General features: G+C 39.7%; 1 protein-coding gene across 1 annotated transcript in view; it reads right to left on the bottom strand.

Moving 5' to 3' along the window:
- Window positions 1-219: 219 nt before the first annotated feature.
- HGFAC (HGF activator) overlaps window positions 220-20593 on the bottom strand; it is a gene marked incomplete at both ends in the record, with an annotated part of 43200 nt that continues 22826 nt past the window's right edge. The window contains 7 exons of the mRNA XM_082483139.1: window positions 220-390; window positions 2868-3016; window positions 4065-4205; window positions 6331-6470; window positions 8997-9237; window positions 10202-10287; window positions 12544-12718. Of these exons, the coding sequence (XP_082339265.1) occupies window positions 220-390; window positions 2868-3016; window positions 4065-4205; window positions 6331-6470; window positions 8997-9237; window positions 10202-10287; window positions 12544-12718 (1103 nt within the window). The remainder of the gene's footprint in view (window positions 391-2867; window positions 3017-4064; window positions 4206-6330; window positions 6471-8996; window positions 9238-10201; window positions 10288-12543; window positions 12719-20593) is intronic.

Raw genomic sequence — 20593 nt, 5'->3', positions numbered from 1 at the left:
ACATGTTTGCTTTATTAAGCCAACTAAAGACAGTCTCATACATACCCACAGCCCTCAAATTCTAGATCAAGGATGGGTTAGGCCTACTTTTGGTGGTCTGGTTTGGAATTGCTATGAATTATCATGCCAGTTTTCATACTAACTTAGAATAAAATATGCCACTTTAATGAAACAGAAAGACTTCTGAGCCCAGCTTCCAGTGTTAGTATGCTTAAGTGTTCAACTACTTTTTCGGGGGGCTATTTTTTCGTTAATCCAGTTTACATAGTTTGTCACTCGTGTATATACTCCAGGTTTGTTGACTCTGCCACAGCCATCTCCCCAGCTGATAACTCCATACAGGTGAGAGATTTCATTTTTTTCACAGGCCAGAGGTCCGCCAGAATCTCCCTGTGTTAAAAGTAGGGAAAGATTTGATAGAAAGCAGTCAGAAAAAGATAAATTTGGGAAAGTCCTAAATTAAGAATGTTTGCATGTGAGATTTAAACTAAAAGAAAAAATAACATAGAAACAGTGCTGTAGTGAAGTTTCATTGTAGAAAGCTTCTTTTAGTCATACTCACCTCTAATATGATGGTGGGATTTTTAATTCCACATTGAACAGATGTATCAAAATATAAGATTTTGTTTAAAAAAATGAAATTCTTTTAGATTCATACACCTACTGAAGAGCACACTTGATTTGGGTCACTTCCAACAGGAGTAAGCAAGTTGTTGAGGCTTACACTAAGTTGTAATATGGGCTCTGCATGGATGGATTACATAAGGCAGAGAATATTTGGAGAGTTTCTCAGTGCCATTTGTTGCAACCATCAGAGACATGAAAGTTTTCAAAGAAAGGTGTTGCATATATAGGCACTTTTCCATGTGACTGTGGGATGCTATAATTTTGTGTGGCATATGAGGTTTTTTGCATGTGTTAAATTTGATGCTACTGAGCATTTACCTTGTCATTAAAACCATAAACCGAAAATAAGACCAAACTAATGTTTGATGACACACTACAGCAAGGATGAATTTTGAATGCTTCTACTTATTTAAAAGCTTGCAAGCATTCAGGAAAGGGGCTTTTATTATTATTACTCTTAAATTGACTCTCTACAGAAATGAAAATGTTAGAAATTAAAAGAAAGATTTGACTTAGCAAACAGTACTGGTGAAAGGAGCCACCACTCTAGTTATTTGAGACTAAGGAGAAATACATTTTTTCCTATTTAAAAAGAAAATCCCTTGAGAGCAAAGTAGGTATGAAAATTGTGTTGCCTTTATACTAGGAGATTTCTGTGATAAATGAGGGACATCAAGTGAAGATTTGAATCTTTGCATCTGAGATCAATTTACTTCTCAGAACCTTGCTTATTTCTCCACCACTCGTCTCATTGATTGCAATTTTGGTATCAGTGCACTGATTTAAAAAAAAAAAAACAAAACAGTTTCCAAGAAAATCTTTAAAAAATAATCAAGTAGAACACACTGTCTGCTTGGTATTTCTTGGTCTTGAGATATTTTTATACATAACAGATGGTTTATAATTTAATTTCCTAAGCATACATTAAGAAAACTCAGAGGTCAGCTACATTTGTTGTGACATTAAGTGGTCTACACTATTTCTCCTTAGAACACACTACAAATCTGCCAACAGGAAAAAAAAATGAATTATTGATTCACTAATAATGATTTCATGTCATGAACACTGTTCTTTAGCAACATCTGTGATACTAAATCACTGTCTCGGACTTTTCAACTCTCTCCAGACCACTTGTCTTTGTGCAGCTCCTCTCTTCTTCCCTCTGCTTTCTTCTTTCTCTCTCTCATTCCTGATCAACTCTGTTTTTCCAGAGCAGGGAGCAAGAACCATGTATAATGCTGAGTCTTGTATTTGTACTTGCTGGGTAAGGCAAGGAAAGCTGAGCAAGGAAGGGAGTTTCTATTTCTCTGGCTCATATGAACACTTGCAACCAATAACTGCAGTCAGTTCTCAGCCCTGGCCCAGGAACCTTGAGCCACTGCTGCCTGCTGCCATTTCACTCCTGACACCTTCCTTTGGATACTTTTATGATCTCTGTAGAAGTTTCAGCACACAGTTATACATTATATTCCTTGCTTTACTTAATCTCATTTCCAACTATTAGCTATGTGCTCCCTGTTCCCAAATTTATGCTTCAAAACAAACTGAAGATAAGATCTGAAGGTTTATGTAAGGACTGATCTGATCCTTCATTTAAAAAATAGTCTCATCTATCACCACAACAATTCTGCATCCTTATTCATAGCCAAGGTGTGACATAATTCAGAAAGAGATGCAAAGTAGTAAGAGCACGAGCTCATTCCACAAAGGACAGAAGTCACGAACCGCTGTTTCCAATGGACTGATATCCTACACCGTTAAATCCCATCGGCTATATTAACCTCAGCTCCTCCCTCCTCCAAACCTCACCGCTGCTTCCCACCTCCTACCCAGGTATCCTCACTTCTGTTAGGCAAAGAGGCAGCAGCTCGGGGATTTGGCTCCGCACAGGTAGGGGCTGGTGGGCCCAGCAGCGCATCCCCGCCAGCTGGCCAGCAAACCATCGCCTCCACACCACCAGCTCAGCCAGGAGCTAAAGCAACTCACTCTCCAGCGCATAGCCACTGCCTTTTATGAAGGTAGGAGGAATATAACGCCCTTCTGTAGAACTTAATTGCCATTGAACAGGTTAAAAAATGAAGGTGGAAGCAAACAGTGCAGTCACATAAGTTTCTTTTCTTTAGGAACATTTCTTTTCTTTAGGAACACTGTAATGTCAAAAGTAAGCACTGTAACACTGCAATATTTCTGGCAATAATATACATTTATATTCTCTGCCTAGAGATGACTCACAACATTACCTGACAAGCATCAGATTTGCTATCGATGTAGCCAGCACAGAACATATTTTCAGTGATTTCTGTTCCATAAATTTCAGGGCTTCTGCACTTGTCCTCAGGAATAATTGGAATCAGTGTTTCTTGCAGGACATTTGAATAACCAGATATATCTTAAAAAAAATTCCCAGAGAGGAAAAGAAAGTCATTTTTATAAAATGTGAAGAGCGTAACATGGAAACACAATGCATAATACAACATATAAACACACTTACATCTCAGTCACATTTGTTTTGTGGATCTTATTTTTCTAGTGATCAGATCACTTTCTGCTCCTCCAGGCAGACTCCATGCCCTTTAAAATAACAGTATGCCACATCCAGACATCAGTCCAGTTCGGGTTCTGTCATTTCCCAGGGACTCAGGAACACTGCCCCAGCACTCCTGCCCTCTCCTCTTTCCAGATGTAATATCACATCATCAATTTACCAAAGGCTCCGTTACCTCTTTTTTCCTTTAGACTACACATTTAGACCAGGACAACATTTTCTTATAATAAATCTCTTACCAAAAATGACACAGCCAGCTCCCTCATCCTTCTCATCCATCTACACAGGTCTCTGCTATCTCCACATCAAAGGAGCATGGTCAAGCATCATAGTCCTGAAATCCCTCATCTAAAAAGATGTGATGGATTTTTCCACCTTTCTCAAACTGGATGTAAGCACTTCTTGGCCCAAAGTCTATCTGGCCCTCTCCTGTAGGTGTTTCCAAAGCTTCTTGCCAGTGAAAGTAAAGACCTCCACCATCACAGACTAGTAAATTGATTTGGTTTGGTTTGCAGTCTTTGATATTTACCTTGAGAAACCAAGGGTAGGATTCACACAACTAAGGTGTCAAGTTGTGGGCACCTACAACTAAGCTACTTGCTCCCCTCCCGGTCCACAGAGATCTAGCTAGCTCACAGCTCAGCTCATCCTAAAATAGATGCGAACATTTGGTCAAGGGAACCACATTCCCAATTCCAAGGACTACACAGGAAGTTCAGGATGACTATTTCAGATGTAACTGTTGTATACATCTAAAAGTAGGTTGAAAGAATTCCACCAGAAGTCCCTTGGAAAATATTTATCAAACTATCTGTTGTATAACGTATACTTGAGAATTACGCTTTAATTATCACCATTTTTTTCTACAGATACCAACTCTCATTTTACTCACTCTCATGCCTGTGTCCCCATCCAGAAATCTGACATTTGAACTGATCAGGGAAAACGGTGTTACTTTCTGGCAAGCAGATGGGCTGAACAAACTGGGACTTGACAGCACATCGTTGCCCATTCTTCTTCAGCTTGATCAAAGCTGCAGAACAGAAAATATAGGAGGAATAAAGTGACTGTTCCCTTTCTTTAAAGGGATTGGCAGCAATGGGTCTCAGATACAACTTTAATTATCCCCTAAGCCTCTCTTAATTAAGATATTTCAATCAAAGGTAGACAGACTCATCTCAACAGCACCTGATTTCACAGCAAATTGAAAGCTAAAATATTCAGCTACTCCCCTTGTGGGAATATTTATTTTATGCTGCTCTCACTGAACAGATTTTGCTTCACTGCCTTTGTAGAGAAGGGGGAAGATAGAAAATACATATGTCTCCTCCCACCTTTAAGTTAAATAACAGTGACATATCCACAACTTTCAGCTGAAATAAGTGGGATGTGCAAGTGCTCACTGCTTCTGAAAGTCTGGCCACCTGCCTAACACCTATTGGATTTTAAAAATCAGTTACTGCAAAGGCTGGTGTATTTTGTGCTCTGTATTATCATTGAGTTCAGCAAAATTCAAGATCTTGAAAATTAAGGAATAAAAAATCAGGACATTTCAAAACCAAGCGTCTGAAACCTACAAAGCGTTGAACAACCTGCACAACCTTTACTATCCCCTCATGGGGCAGAAAACAGTGTTGATATGGACCTTGGCAGTGTCACGAGCTTGATACTGAAAGAAGATGTCAAAAGGAGCAGAAACGTTGGTTCCTCTGTAGCAAACCCCTTGTGTTTGTCTGTAGAGCAAGAGAAGTGGCTTTGTGCTGTGTATAACAAGGGCAGCATGTAGGGTTTGGACACACTACTCAAAGAGGACAGAGCTGAGGTAATGTGGACACACCAATTAAAGCTTCACATCATGCCTTTTGGAAGCTCCAGGTTTTCTGGGCACAGCTGTGTGGCAAGCAGGAGATCCCATTGGGTAGTCTTATTTCTCTACTGACTGCTTTTTTTGGCCTTGATGGAACATGTAAAGCGTATTTCACAGGCTGAGAAACCCACGCAAACCGCTCTTCAACACTTAGAAGTTTGCTCTTCCTCACCTTCCTCCTCTTCCCCACCAACTCCGTCTGTTTCTGAATCCCCTGAACTTCCCAGCAAACACTCATGTGGTAGTTTGTTTCCATTTGAAAAACAGTTTCATTGGGAAATAACTCTGCTGCTGCATCAGTAGAAATCACTGACGGCAGAATGCGCCCCCATAGCTTTTCTCCCCCAGTTTCTGCCTGCTTGTTCATTTGCAGTGGAGCATGTCTTAGGAGCTCCGTGTTCAGCTGATCCTAGATTTGGACACTGCACATTGGTGAGATATGCCAAATTTTAGAGTAATTCAAAAAGTTAGGAGATCTCAAAGTGCCAGTGGTGGTTTACACCAGGATATTTTGGAGCGGAGTAATACCCCAAATCCAGTTTGTCTCCTGGTACGCTGTGACAGAGCCAACACAGAATCTGAATGCTTTTTGCTACAGAGTAGAAAATATTCCTCAAAGCCAGTACATGCCTGACCTAAGATATCCCCGATGCCAGGCTATTAAATAGTCTCATAGACAAAGTGCTCACACAGCTTGATGCTCCGGGGTGAGGTGCCACCTTCCACAAGAGCAGATCAGAAAATAAGAAGCGAGTTGCTGTTCCATTGTCATTCTGACTCACATTATAAGGTCAATCAGAAGGGCATTTAACTTCTGACTGATAAGACACCTGATTTTTAAACCTATCTCAGTGTAAAAAATTATTCTTAGTAACACAGACTTTCAGAGCAGATGGGGCTATTATATTCAGCTAGTCAGATCCTCTATACAATACAGACAATAGAATTTTACCAAATAATTCCTGCATCAAGCCCACAGTTTCTGGTTCAGTTGAAAAAAATGCCCAGTCCCACAAAGACTTGAAGTGATGATGAATCTGCCATACATTTAGGTGAATTGCTCTAAAGGCTAATTATCATAATTACTTAAAATTTGCAATTTATTTCTCATCTGAATTTGTCTAGCTTTCAGATGCTGTTATAACTCTGGTAGCACTAAGAACTCTGCGCTCGAAAGCTTCCCCTAATGCCTATGATTTTTCCACTATGAAGGCAGTTTTTGACAGATCAACTCAACTTGAAACTAACTTGAGTAAACACAAAATAAAGCTGTAAGAACAAAATCACTCACCAATATCATGTTCGGTAGGGTTGAACACAGAATACTGAGGATGCAAGATGTATTTCTCTATTTCAAATGTTTGTGTTACGTCAGTTGTTTTATTAAATATATGCTGACCCAGAACTACCCTAATAGTTGATTTTAGTGGACTGTAATACAAAAGAGAGAACAAGAAATTCTGTGATTAGCAGGTCAAACAGAACCTCATTTCCAAAGGCTGTGTGTCCCATGAACTGTAGTAACCTCAGCCCCCCCCCCCCCCATTATTTACCCTCCCATAATGCCTTGACCTGTTTCCCAGGCTTCCTACCTACTGTGGACCAGGAAAAAGATAACTAATGTTACAGCAAGTCCCGGGCTCTGTAAGTCCTGATTAGCCTAATTAAAGGCAAGCAGAGGCACTGCTGCCCAGCTGCTCTCTGGCTGACAATCCTCTTCAGGGGCTGCAAGCGCTTCTTGTTTTAGAAACTTAACTAAGTCAACCTCTACCAGACTTTGCCAATGAGTACAAAAATTACTTAGGAAGAAATGAGGGACCAAAAGATGAATCTGTGGTGGATACCTCATTGCTCTGGGAAACCAGGCTCTTAAAATATTACAGGCCTCGGTCAAGATTTTAAAGGTGCTGGCAGACTGAGAACTCAGGAACGTCTGGGTAGCTTCCACCTGAGAGCTATCACCACCTCTGCTCTGAGATTAGACGGATCTATGTTAAATCTGTTGTTTAGAATCAAAAGCAACTTAGTGGAGGAAGGTCCCAACAGCACATTGATCTAATGGGAAAAACCACACTCAGAGAAGAATACAGTTTTTGTAATTCACACCATCTTTTTCAGGCACTGATTGTTTACTTTAAAAAGACCACAGTCCTCTCATATCCAGTGTCATAGAACAGACAACTAATAAGAACCAGTACAACAGCTGGGAAAAAAGGGACATTTGGGAATAACAAGGAAGTATTTGGAAAGACAGAAAATTGTGTAGCTTTGAAAGCAATGGAATTCAAATTTCACTCTTGCTTTAGAACCAATTATCTGCGTCTGTATAAGCCTACAATGAACTTAGCAAGTGTCTTCAACTTTGGAGCACTCCTATGTTTTGTTATCCAGTGCAGGAGCAGAAAATATCCGCTGTCACGCATAATGCACAGATGCAGGATGGTCAACACCATTGCAAAGATTCTCTAGTTGTGTTTCTGTGCATCAGTAGCCCCCGTCAGAAACAAAAGCACTGCGGTCTCCTCCAGTACTGAGCACGAAGCAATGATCAACAGCAGTGTACTTAGAGGAAAGAGATTCTGGCTAATTGCAACACAGAGAACCGGCAGCTACCCTGTGACAATAACTATGCTTATAATTAACAAAGGAAAGCACACAGTTTCTCTTTCTGTGACTGGAAAACAAGAAGACAATAAAATATTCTTCAGTTGATATGTAAGGCCAGGATTTTCTCAGCATTCTTGCAGTGGTAAACAAACACCCTTGAAAATCAGATTTTTGCTTCCCAGGATAGGACTTAGAATAGATTTTAAAGGCACTGAATGGTTCTACTATGGCTTACAGGTGGTTCATTCAGGAAAAGAAATAAAACAGGAGGGGTTACAGAAAAGGGAAAAAAAAAAAAAGAGGGTAGCTGCACAGGTATCTATTGTCGCCTAGCGGAAAACAGTTGAAATTGTGGTACTAAACATACGGAAGAGTGCAAATTACAATGCAGCAATTATGGAAAATCTGTATGTACCAAACCACCAGCTGGAAGTGGGTGGAAATGTCCTGAACAGCTGCCAGAGTTAGTAGCTATTTCACAACATTTGAAAAACAAATGCATTGTGGCTCGAGCTCCAAATGCTTCAGTACAGCATTCACAATGGTATTATTAGCTCTCCAAGCTATCAGTGTATGTATTCTGGCACGAGGTTTTCTGTTTCTCTTGGCTTCTTTACTATGCAAAGGAACAATGGGTATGAAATGATGTAATATTTCTCCCATCAATGTGATCAAACTGAAATCAGGGAAAGAGTTCAGCATTTGTAGAAAAGGAAATATTTAGAATAAAGTAAGAGCATCCTATAGTCAGTATTTTCTCCAGTGTCCCACAGCTGGAGGACAAAAAAACTCAAAAAAAATCAAAACGTCTCTCAAGGAAACCAGCCTCAAAATCTAACAGTTCAGTTCTTCCTTTTGGCTTTCTGTAAAGCTCAGCCCACTCTATTTGTGTCAACCAACGGTAATTTATTGTCTCTAATAAATCATCGCTTGGCGCTCTCAGCCTTTTTGAACAAAACACAGCAGCGAGCACAGTCATGTCTGCTACATCTCAAAGCAGGCATAAACATTCAAAAAGGTAACTGAGAAGAAGATAAATACTTATGTGCCTGCACATGCAAGCTCCCATTCTATGTCCTGCTCAGCACTACCTTCTTCCTTCATTTAGGTCATTTAGCTTCTTTGAGACTTCTTAAGGAACAAGATAAAGGGTTATGAGACAATAGGACTCCAAGCTATTTGTTAGTTCATGAACAGCATTCAAATTGCCAGAAACCCCTTTTGAAACATTACCCTTTTATAATCTTATCTTGATTCTTACTTGTTTCAGTACAGGTTTGTTGTGAGTCACAATCAGACGGTGACTATGAGGAGGAGAAGAACTACTGTCAAACTAATGGATGAGTTTACCTGTTAGCAAAGCAGTGTGCTGCTGACACGACCCAGCAAGTCTGAATAAGGCTTCCGCCACAGAAACTCTCTCCAATGTATATAGCTGCTGTCCAGGGGTGAGATCCAGGCAGAGATGAAGATCCTCCAACAATCCTAGGTCTCACAAAACTTCTTTTTTTGTGTCTTCTCCCGCATGGTCTTCTGGTAACTGCAGAACTATCTACATCGTCTGGAACTGGTGGCCTCCTTTCCCTGCTTGCTGAGATATAAAGAGGTATGGCATCAGACCATGGCATCACATCCTTGTGATTTCTAAGGACTGGAAATTTTATAGGAGTTTGTAAAAGAAAGGTTCATTAAATTAGCCTTAAACATGCACATACAGCTGAACCTCATTCAGTTCCTGGGAAGACTTGTAAGACTGAAAGCTACGCCTATTCCCAACACTCTGGCTACACATGTACTACTGTAAGTTAAATGAATCTGTGAATATTCCCGGACACTGTTTCATTTACCAGTACAAATATAACTTTCACTACTAAAGGAGGCACAAGAGAATGCATGATACATCACATCTTCATTTTCGGATTCTGGACGGGGCTTTGCTATTCTAATAGCAAGGACTAGGACGCTTGTGTTAAACATATCATCTATCAAATGCATTAGAACCATAAAAGGGAAATAAAAGGACCGCTCTATAAACTGACCTTTCAGATTACAACTCCATTGCAAAGGTCAGCTTCAACATTAACAATGGTTAAATATTAATTTAGGGGAAGAGCACAAACTTTAAGTTTTGGAATTAAATACTATGTCTCATACATCTTCAGGATCCCATCCTCTATTTGCTCACAGAGGCCCATTCACTTCTCTGGGCCTGTAATTCCCTGAGTGATGACAATTTGTACAAAAGCATCAATCATTTCTGACATCTTGCATGTTCTAGCAGGAAATTTGGTGATATTAGGATGATTTTGACTGAAAGCAGTAGTGTGGCACCACTGTTACACAGTATTTCAGGACAAAAATCACAGATCGTATCGCAACTCCAAAAAATGTGAAAGAAACTTGTTGTTGTCATTTGATTTACTGCAAACAGTAAAATAATCAACACTCACGAGAACAGTAGAACATTCAAAATTATACAGTGAAAGCTTGTTCTAGTATCAATAAATCTTTCTTCATTCATTCATAACATGAACTTTAAGAGAGCCTTTACATACCACAAGACGGAACATCACAATACTCCCAAGACAAACTGTTGTCCTTCATGATGTAGCACCATGGTTTCTCATCATCATCTGGATTTCTAATTAATTCAGGGGGAGAGTGAATTACAAGCATTAACCACATTGTTGTTCCAAGCTTCCCAGAGGTTTTCTGCTTTTTCCTTTGCACCACGCAGAGGACTGTCAGGCTTCGAGCCGTCTGACAGAGCGCTGAAGCACCTGCTAACCCCTAAATGGGTGAGCAGCCTTTCAGTAGCATTCTTCATGCTTAAAGCTAACCAATTCTAAGGTTCTCTAGGACCTGAAATACAGACACATGACTAAACACCTGTAAAATTTGCCTACAAGTATTTGGATGCATGAGCATGTTCACACGGTTTAAATACAGCCCACACTGAAGTGCTTTAACAGATATCAGCTCAGCTATTTTCAGGACTAGATCCCATGGGAGAGATTCCTTTTTTAGGTGATTTTTTTAAGCAAGGAAATTCCAACACAGGTAGATTCATAGAAAATCCAGAACAAGAATAGCTAGCAAAAATGAATTTGAGAAGCTCAGGTTCACATTCCCTGGAGAGTCTGAGGAAATGAAAGACTACCTCATGAAAATACTGTATTCCTCAAAAGAGGAAAAAAAACGGAATATCAGAAACAGTATAGCCCTTTGTTACCTTGGTGTTAAACAGGTTTTGTTTTCATTCCATTAGGATTTCTCCATGGTACAGCCTAATTGTCTTTATCAACGCTATATGAGTAACCAGAAATTTGCCCAGTTTACTCCTCTGCGAATATACAGAAACTTTGAAGAGCCAGAAAGATCTTCAGTAGGCCAAGAAAAATAGACAAGGTAATTCAGAGCTCCAGGTAAACAGTCATTCTAATTTCAGTTGGATTTATCAGAAGTACTATCTATTATTGTAAGGTTCTTCAATATTTTTTTCTTTTTAATCTGACTTCTCTTCAGAAAAAGATTAAAGCACTTCCAAATTCTCCGAACTGAAGAAGCAACACAGGTTGAGTCATCTTCCGCCAACGTTTCTAAATTAGACTATTTGAAGAAGAAGATATCTGCAGGATTATATAGTATAGGAGAGATATCCCCAGAAATTGTAACAAGCTGACAAAAAAGTGAAAAGCTTTTTTCTCAGCTTTACAGAACACGAACACATCAGCTCCTACACCATTTTATTCTTTGCATTTCAAATCTGCAAGTGAATATTGAGCTTAAATGATGCAACTCGAAGGGATCAAGTTTTTTCAAAGCATAAAATACATGCCCAATAAATTGCCATGCTGGGACACCATAAATCTCATTCTTAAGTGCTTGAATCAGGACGAAGCCTTGGGAATTAAGTTGATCTGGGTTAAGGGAGGGTGTAGGAACTGTTTATTATTAGCTTTTGTTAGACAGAGAAGAGGAGCTACTTTCAGCATGCATGCGTGCTTTTTATCACCAAACAAATTAGGAAGTGCAGTACGTTCTGATCTTCCTGAAATACTGGTCTAACTTCCATTAAAAACAAACAAACAAACAAACAAACAAAAAAACCCCTAGACATCAACCATTAATTTATGAAGAAGCATCTGAAGTTTGCCGTTTCTAGCATTTACTCATCTCCAGGATCCTCTCTAAAAGGAAACATTTCCTTTGTTTGTGTATATCCATTGATCTCATGAAAACCTCAGAGACGGGGGGAACATAAAATGACTGAGGAGAAAGCACAAACCTATATATCGCAAACTTCATTACAGCTGAACAGAAAACCTTAGCAGAAATGTAGTTTATTGTATGTGTGGTTCACTCAAAACTGAAACACTGTGAAATCTTATTCTGCAATAATTTTGCTTGGGAAGAAATCCAGGAAAGAAATTCGATGTTCCATGTCAACATTATTGAAGTATATTGCTTTGCTTTTTCATTTTCAAATATCTTTTTACTTTTGAAAATATTTTCAAAAACTGTTATGTATTTCACAATTTAAGAATTAGAAATCAAAAGTTAACCATTTTAATTTGGCTGGTGCATTTCTTGGATAGTCATTTATGGAGTCACTAAGGTCTCATTTAGAAAAAAAAAAAAAAAAAACAGAAAAAAAAAAATGACCTGGAATTTCCCACATTATTTTGTGTTTAAGCTTCGCTTGGCAGACCGAGCTATTGATCTAGTCTTGTCTACCAGATCTTGTCTTCTATGCACTTACATCCCTTGTGTCAGGCTGCTAAAGACAGCCTAGCATTTCCAAGACAGGGATAACACCTGCTTTGAGATTCCTGGCCCTTCTCCCTTCTGTAATACATCCATCTCTTGATTTACAAATACAGGGACCTTTTCTCACCTGCAGTAAGAGAAAGGCCCCAAGCCAAGCTGCACTGCTTTCTCCACGCTGTCGACATGAAGCTCTTCGTAAAGCAAGTCGGAATGCCAAGGCAAGCAGCTGTGTCCAGAAACGGTCGTCTTTGCCGTACCTCTGTACTCCATGCCATTGCCAACGTAGCACCGATGGCCAGGAACTGGCAAAGCATAAAACACTGGTCAGGAATCGGTGCTAAGTACATGTTAAATACTTACTTCACAGCTGAGGTCCCAAATGACAGCCACTGGGCCCGATTCTCTATAGCGCCTCTTACCTTTCTCAGGAACTGAATGCACCAAATGAAGATTTTATTTATTTTTTTTTTTTAATAAAAGAACCCAAGCAGTTAAAAATTCTGTTTAAAATTAGTAGTGAGTTAGCGTCCTTTTGCACATGCACAAATAACTATTCAACAGGCAGCAGCACAGCAGAAAATTAGACCTAAAATTTGTACTGCGTATGGAAAATTTTAGTCAGCAATCTGCAGCAAAGTCAGCAATATGGCTGGGATTCCTTCTGTCTAATTTCAGACACAACTGAGCTCATCACTGGAGGCTCCCTCTTTAGTAAATTAAGAGAAACAGGCATTTCTAGCACCAAAGTGATCCAGCCTGTTTGAGGCGACATTTTTAAGGCAAGATAAATCTTGCCATACACTCTTGACTGCTTTGACTAAATCTCCATTGACAATAAAGGGAGCTTTAGTCAACCAGCTCAGATGATAGAGTTGTAAAGTAGCGACAACAATCCTGCCCTGCCAGCAAGTGCTTCAAAGGCCTGATTTTGGAAAATACTTCTTTTTATGGCCTCATACATACCCATATATATACACTGCACCCATGCATGTTATATATATGTAGCTGCATATTGCAAACATATCAGTTTGGCAAAAACGTGACTAGTAGATTGAATTTTTTTATTCAAAACCCATTTCTTTGTCACCTGCACATGGGTTCTTTCTTCAGATTGGTCCGACACATACATATTCTATGACCTGTATACTCAGCCGCCAAGATCGATCAACAGCGCATACTGGCATTATGGCTGAAAAACATATGGGGATTCATTTGTATACAAATAGCTACACTGAGCAGAAAGTCTACACCTCAAAACATGGCTCAGAGTATCCCAAAGGAAACACAAAACCATCTAATGTACAAAGAGGATTAATTGTGACCAAGCCTCAGAGGATTTCTTACCCCAGCCATGTCAAAGTGACTTATCCTTGACATCTGCACGACTAGTGGAATCTTCTTCTAAACTTATAAACATACTTAAATATATAACATCATGATATTCCTTTACTGTTGAAAAACACACTGTGAGGATGATCTATCACACCACCCAGTGTGGACAGCTATTGCCAAAGATCTGTTTATTTTGACAGAACAAGGTGACACATGAACCGGGGGGTATAACCAGCACTGAAATAGTGAATCGCAGCAATGAACTGCTGATGTCAATTATCCTTCCAAGTCGTCAGTGTAGCAACAAACCTCAAAACCGCAAGCAAGCATATGGCATAAATTTGGGAGCTGAAGGTCAAAACATTTGGTACAAGAACTTCAGTATGAGTTAGCATACAAATACTTAGCAAAATTTGTTTCCTAGCTTGGCCCGGCAGACAATTCCGAGATGATAAAACAACATTTTCTCCCACTCCCCCCCTGCATCCAATTCCCTTTATTTCAGTAACTATGAATACAATATTAAATCAAACCCAGATTTTAACAACCATAATCTAGGAGCTCACAGAAAATAATTTGTCTATTATTTGTGTTGCCAGCAATAGTAACCATTTCTTGGCAACCCTGCCATTTATTTTCTGGGCAAGTTGCAAGTTACACTGTTTTGTTTGTCTGAAACAGTGTCATGAAAGTACCACCATCACGCTGTATGCTGAAATCTTTCATTTATCCAGGGAAGTGCCAGGTGCTGTTTTTATTTGTGCTGTATTTATTACATTCAGAAGTGATTTAAAGTTGACTACTTTTATGAGGATGAAACAAGAGATTCTGTTTCAGTGCAGAACCAGGGACACATTCTGCAATACCAATGGTTTGGACACCTTGCAGATGGTGTTTACAAGTTGTGCTCATCCTTGTCAGGCTTAAAATCCCATGCATCTCTGTTTCATCAGGTCTGCCAGTCATTGCTAGAAGATTGTAACTGGAAGAATTTGGCCTCTTTCTGAATCATCCCTCATGTTCTTCTCCTGTAACTGAGAAGTTTGGATTACATGTAGCACTTGTTGAGAGGAACAGTAATTTCTCTCAGCCAGTTTTTTGTTTCTTTTTGTTTTATGAGGAGCTTTTTGGGCACAGGAGTAAAATGACTTAATCTCGTATCTTGTGGAGAAGCATCTAGGTTAACCCAGTTGTTTCATTAGTGGCTTTCCATCGATCTATTCTCTACTCCAGCAAGCTTTATTTGACTGGCTTGCAGTAGCACCCCAGTACCCACCTCACAGCTCATTATGTATCTAAGGCCATACGCAAAACCTAATGCATTTTATCACCTATAACTCAAGACAAACAGTTTTCAAAAAAATCTCTGAGACTATTGCAGTTGTGCATATCCTTTGCTTCTAATACTCGTTTTTGAACTGTTGCGGCACTGAAAAATCTTTTTCCCTCTGTTAGAAAAGGTGTGTAGGTGGTCTGCTTTCAGCATTTCTTAATGGAATTCTCTGACTGGCAATCGTTCGTTCTCAATTCTTTATAGCTTCTGCAATTTCTCATAACTCTGTAGCATATTTATTTTCTTACGTGGAGGAAAGTAATGGAGGACATAATATATATATTTTTATTTCTTGTTCATTCACTTCCCTGCGGTACTGTCAATCACTATGTTAGAGTAGAAATGGCTTAAACTTTCAGATGATCAAAGTTTGGATGTAAATGCAGATTCAAGTTACTCGGCAGCCCTACGCCACTATCACCACCATTCGTTTCTTTTCAGAAAAAAAAATATTAAAATTTAAAGCTGGAAATAATTTCCTGTTATGATTTATTTTTAAAATCCGAGAGGTTGAAATAGCTCATATAAACCATTCTGGTTGTGTTAGGATATTTTATCAGCATGTCATACACCGCAATTCTTTGCCTTCTAATTTTTCAGTAAAAAGCAGTTTGAGGTCTTGAAATTAAAAGCAACCTGAAATAGAAGTTGTTCGACCAGTTCTAAATGCTAACTTCCTGAAAACTTTTCACAATACTTTTTGTCAGCAGATCTTGTTTCAGGTTCTGTAGTTACACACCTGAACATTTTTATGAGCTTCTTTTGGAAGTCTTTGTATAGAAAACAATGTATCTTTCAGATTTTCTTTTCCCCAGAACATCTTACCAACAATTTTCTAATGTTTTTGAACTTCGACTGTATTTTCCTTCCAGATATGCATAAGCTGTTTCATTCTGTTAACAAAAAAACATTTTGCCCCTGATGGTCTTAATCCTCAGACAGGATAATTTTAAGTAACCCTTTCATTCAGTAATGCTTTGTTTTATCCCTGACCAACCTGTAATGCTTTTATTAATGTTAGATGAATTTCTTTATAAGCTGGCGGCAGGAAGGGAGAGGAGAGGAGAGGAGAGGAGAGGAGAGGAGAGGAGAGGAGAGGAGAGGAGAGGAGAGGAGAGGAGAGGAGAGGAGAGGAGAGGAGAGGAGAGGAGAGGAGAGGAGAGGAGAGAAGAGAAGAGAAGAGAAGAGAAGAGAAGAGAAGAGAAGAGAAGAGAAGAGAAGAGAAGAGAAGAGAAGAGAAGAGAAGAGAAGAGAAGAGAAGAGAAGAGAAGAGAAGAGAAGAGAAGAGAAGAGAAGAGAAGAGAAGAGAAGAGAAGAGAAGAGAAGAGAAGAGGACAGAAGTCCCCTCTCTGCTTACAATTGCCTTTACAAGAGGTCATCTCCCGTGTTATCCAGATGGGAGTGTTCTTTAGAAAAACATAGACTAAAGCAAAACCCGGGTGGAATGAGGAGAATATCCTCTGTCCAGAGCTTCGCTGGAGCACATGTCCACTCCTGTCGCAGTACCTCAGGAAGCTCCAGAGCCAAAGGCTTGAGTGCCTGCCCTACATCCCCTGCACTGGTCAGAGCAAGCACTTTGGCACTCACTAGATAGCAGCTGGTTTGCTCGGCAGGGCATTCATGTCTCTCTGAAGCCTTTCTAAGACCTCTGTCAATTTATATTTCCATCTGATCCTGTTCCATCTATTAAGAATGACGATGAGCGGCAATGAACAATGAAACCGTATGCCTCTGCATAAGCTTATTGCTTACACTGCCTCAGCATTGCAGGATGTGTTGCTCTCCAAGGCATCTTTTACAAGGGTATAAGTCAAGTTTCCTTCCTACATGAGCTCAGGCTCGTTGGAAACCTGCAGAAGGGTCCATCTTTTCTTGATTCACCTGGAAGTTCCCTGATCTCCTTTCCTGGGTAGTCGTGAGATCCCCTCAGAGATGAAAGGCGTGAAAGTCTGATTTCAGGGAGCTGCGCTTCCCCCGCTGCAGGGGCAGCTAACCACTAGTCTGAGCTGGCAATAAATGTGTGACAGAAAGGAATCTCCAGTGTTCGTAGAGATTGCTTTTACAGGCATCACACTTCATTGGATAAAGCACTGAAAACCCCTCAGGTATTCTGAAAGCAGTAAGGCTGCGCAAAACGAAACGAACACCACACAGAGAGCTTTGAAGGACATTCACATTAACCTAGCGCCACTGCATCATCCTTCCAAAGGAAAATTTGGTTTACCTTCAGAACAAACTCTCCCTCCCTGTACCACTGAAAAACCCTGCAAATATCTAGGCAGGTGGCCAAGTGAACAGCGGATGCACTGAAGAAAGCAGTTGCCATCTTTTCCACTCTTTAATGATGAGAACACAAAGTCTAATGCATAGGGACAGGGCAGGAGACTGCATCACAGCAGCCCCAGGACTGGATTGTTCCTGTCTTGAAGCAAATTGCTTCGCATTTTCATGCACTAATACCTGTCTGTGAAAGTGAGAACAGCAGCACGCACTGTAGCTTTCAGAGTTTGCAGATTAATGAACATATATAACATATATATTCCTATATAATTCAGTCATATATTTATAATATTTACCTAGATATCAATATTTCTGTTTGGGTTTATGATTTCATAGAGCAGCAGATAATGCATGTAACTAATTAATAACAAATAATTAATTCAAATAGTTGTGCTGCTTTCTGGTTTGTTGAATAGCATTAAAACCTCCGGACTGACAGCACTTAACACTGAAATAAATCCTTGTTGAAACTGTAGCCTGATTATGAAACACACAAACAATCTGTCTGAGCCATAAACTAGGCAAAAAGGTGGGAAAATTGGCACCTTTTCATAATGACTTAAATCTAATAGAAATTTACCAGGTAAAAAAAGGATGGATTTAGGACTGGGAAAACAAAAAATCTCTTTAAGTTTCATCTTAACATAAGGAAAGCACACTTCATTCACTGAAGCTAGACTTATTCATATATTTTGTATTTCTTCTTCAAAGTGTTTTTGTACCTTTGCACTTGCAAATCTTACATCAGCTGAGCTAAAACTGAAGAGGTTTGCGTTTCTTATAAAAGTTAAGGCACAAATCTACCTTCTGAGTAAGTTCAATTCTTTCATATAAAGGTTTAAATCCAGAAATCTATAAACTCTACTAGTATTTTCTTATAGCTTAGAAAATTAATATCCTAGACAACAGGAAGAACTGGCTCTTTTTCCATTTCAGTTTTCTATCAATAATCTTAAAATCTAGCACAACATTTATGATTTACAGAGTCATAAATGCAATCAAATAGGTAGGTACATAGAGCTAAAAGGAACAATGTATTTAGGAAATAGATTGTCAGTTGGTAGAGGAAAGACGTCCCAGCATCAACAAGCAAATCTCAGTGCTGTAACAGGGAAACAACCTGTTGCATGAACTATCTTACGGGGTTTTCAAGAGTATCTGAGTGCCTAACTCATAGTGAAAGCTTTCGTTCTTTTGAGTATACGGGTAGGTCCTTATGTGTTAAGAGTTTGACCCAAGATAAGTCTCTGGACAGGAAAAGAGACCGACTGCCTAGCAATCAATGATGGTCAGTGGATGAGTGGTTGCTCTGTAGAGAGCCAGTATTGAGAAGGGGGGACAGGGGGACGGGGGGACGGGACAGGACGGGGGGGACGAGGGGGGGGGGGGGGGCATCTCTGGAGCACCTGAAGCACCCAGTGTGGGCTGGTGGGAGAAAGCAGGGAATGGGAGAGACAAACAATGCAATGGAGATTTCTGCACTAATCCAAGGGATGAGCTGAAAGCCTGTGAGCTGCTGTACCATGTCTACTGCATTTTCCCTTCAACCACCTTCCTAACTGACAATTACACAGCAAAACAGATTGCATGGATTATGAGATGTCAGTCCTCTCACATTTCAAGAGAAGATGTGCCCTCTATAAAACATAGTTAACTGATACCACTGTCATGTCTCAAATAAAAAAAAAAAAAGGATTAAAAACACCTTTATGGCTTTGAATTAACCAGCACTCAATAACTAACACTGCTGCCAAGTCAGGCACTCTCTCATAAGAGTAAGGATTAAGCAACTGCTTCATATTAGCAGCTGCTAATATTAATCATATTAGTTTATACTAGGATTACAACAAAGACTCGTCATCTAAAAAGGCACCACTGTAGGAACACAGAAGGCACCACAGAAACTTTAGTGCCCACCAACATCTGGAAAAAGCATTTCTTTGTAAAAATAAAGAAGTCCTCTGTTGATCTCCAACATACTCCTACCTCTGACTGGAGAAATGCTTACCTATTCCTTGTTTTCCTTATCACTCAATCCTTACAGAGTTAATCCTTACTATACACTATACTGCTAAGAGTGTAGTTCATTAGCTTTCTGCTTTCTAGCTCACATTTGCCAAGATGCCAAATGTAAATGACTAATCCATAACCTCCATGCAAATGGCACTCCCTTCTTCATTTGTGTTTTTCTTTATATCTTTATTATGATTTCTAACTCTATAAAGAAACCTGGGAGATCAGAGTAGACTCTCTATTATTGCTCTCATCTATCACCCCCATAAATGGCACCTCATAATTATTATTTGCAAAGCCATAGCTATGGCTAGTCTCCTGTTCATCATTCCCTATATTGGCACTACCTTAGTGCAACGAATCAGAGAATCATAGAATCATAGCCTCATAGAATACCAGGTTGGAAGGGACCACGGGGATCATCTGGTCCCACCTGTCCCGGCAAAAGCACAGTCTAGACAAGAGGGCCCAGCACCCTGTCCAGCTGAATCTTAAAAGTGTCAAATCATGGGGAATCCACTGCTTCCCTGGGGAGATTATTCCAATGGCTGATTGTTCTCAGCGTGAAAACTTTTCCTCTTGTGTCCAGTCAGCATCTCACCCGCAGTAACTTGTACCCATTACCCCTCATCTTTTCCACGTGACTCCTTGTAAAAAAAGAACAACCATCTTCTTTGTAGCCATTCTTTAAATACTGGAATATGGTGATAAGATCTCCCCTAAGCCTTCTTTTCTCAAGGCTGAATAAAGCAAATTCTCTTAGCCTGTCCTCATACAGCAGGCTTCCATGTCCTTTGATCATCGCTACGGCCCTCCTCTGGACCCTCTCCAGAGGTGTGTTCTTAGTTGATAATGCCACACTCACTCACTTTTTCATCTTCCAATCCCTCCTACCATGTATCATTGCAGGCAGTAGTCTAATAGACATAGTTTTTCTTCATGTAACACCAGCATTATTTGAATTATTTTGAAATAATTAAAAATCTGATAAAAATCCAACCCACCATTACTATTTCTGCAATGGTGCCCTAGGCTTTTTCTTCATTATCCTTGCCTTACTAACCCTTTCCCTACCCTCATGCAACCTCCCAGGGGAACCATAAAAGTTTACCCTTGCAAAAAGCATAATCACCTCTCCAAGCGATATCAAACCATAATGATGCTTTTCTATCTGCTATTCCATCCATTCTTCCATAACCATGGAGGAATACTAACCTTA

The sequence above is a fragment of the Vanellus vanellus genome (genome assembly GCF_965231255.1).
Source record: "Vanellus vanellus genome assembly, chromosome: 4".
Lineage (NCBI taxonomy): Eukaryota > Metazoa > Chordata > Aves > Charadriiformes > Charadriidae > Vanellus > Vanellus vanellus.
This window is presented reverse-complemented; position numbering and strand designations above follow the sequence as displayed.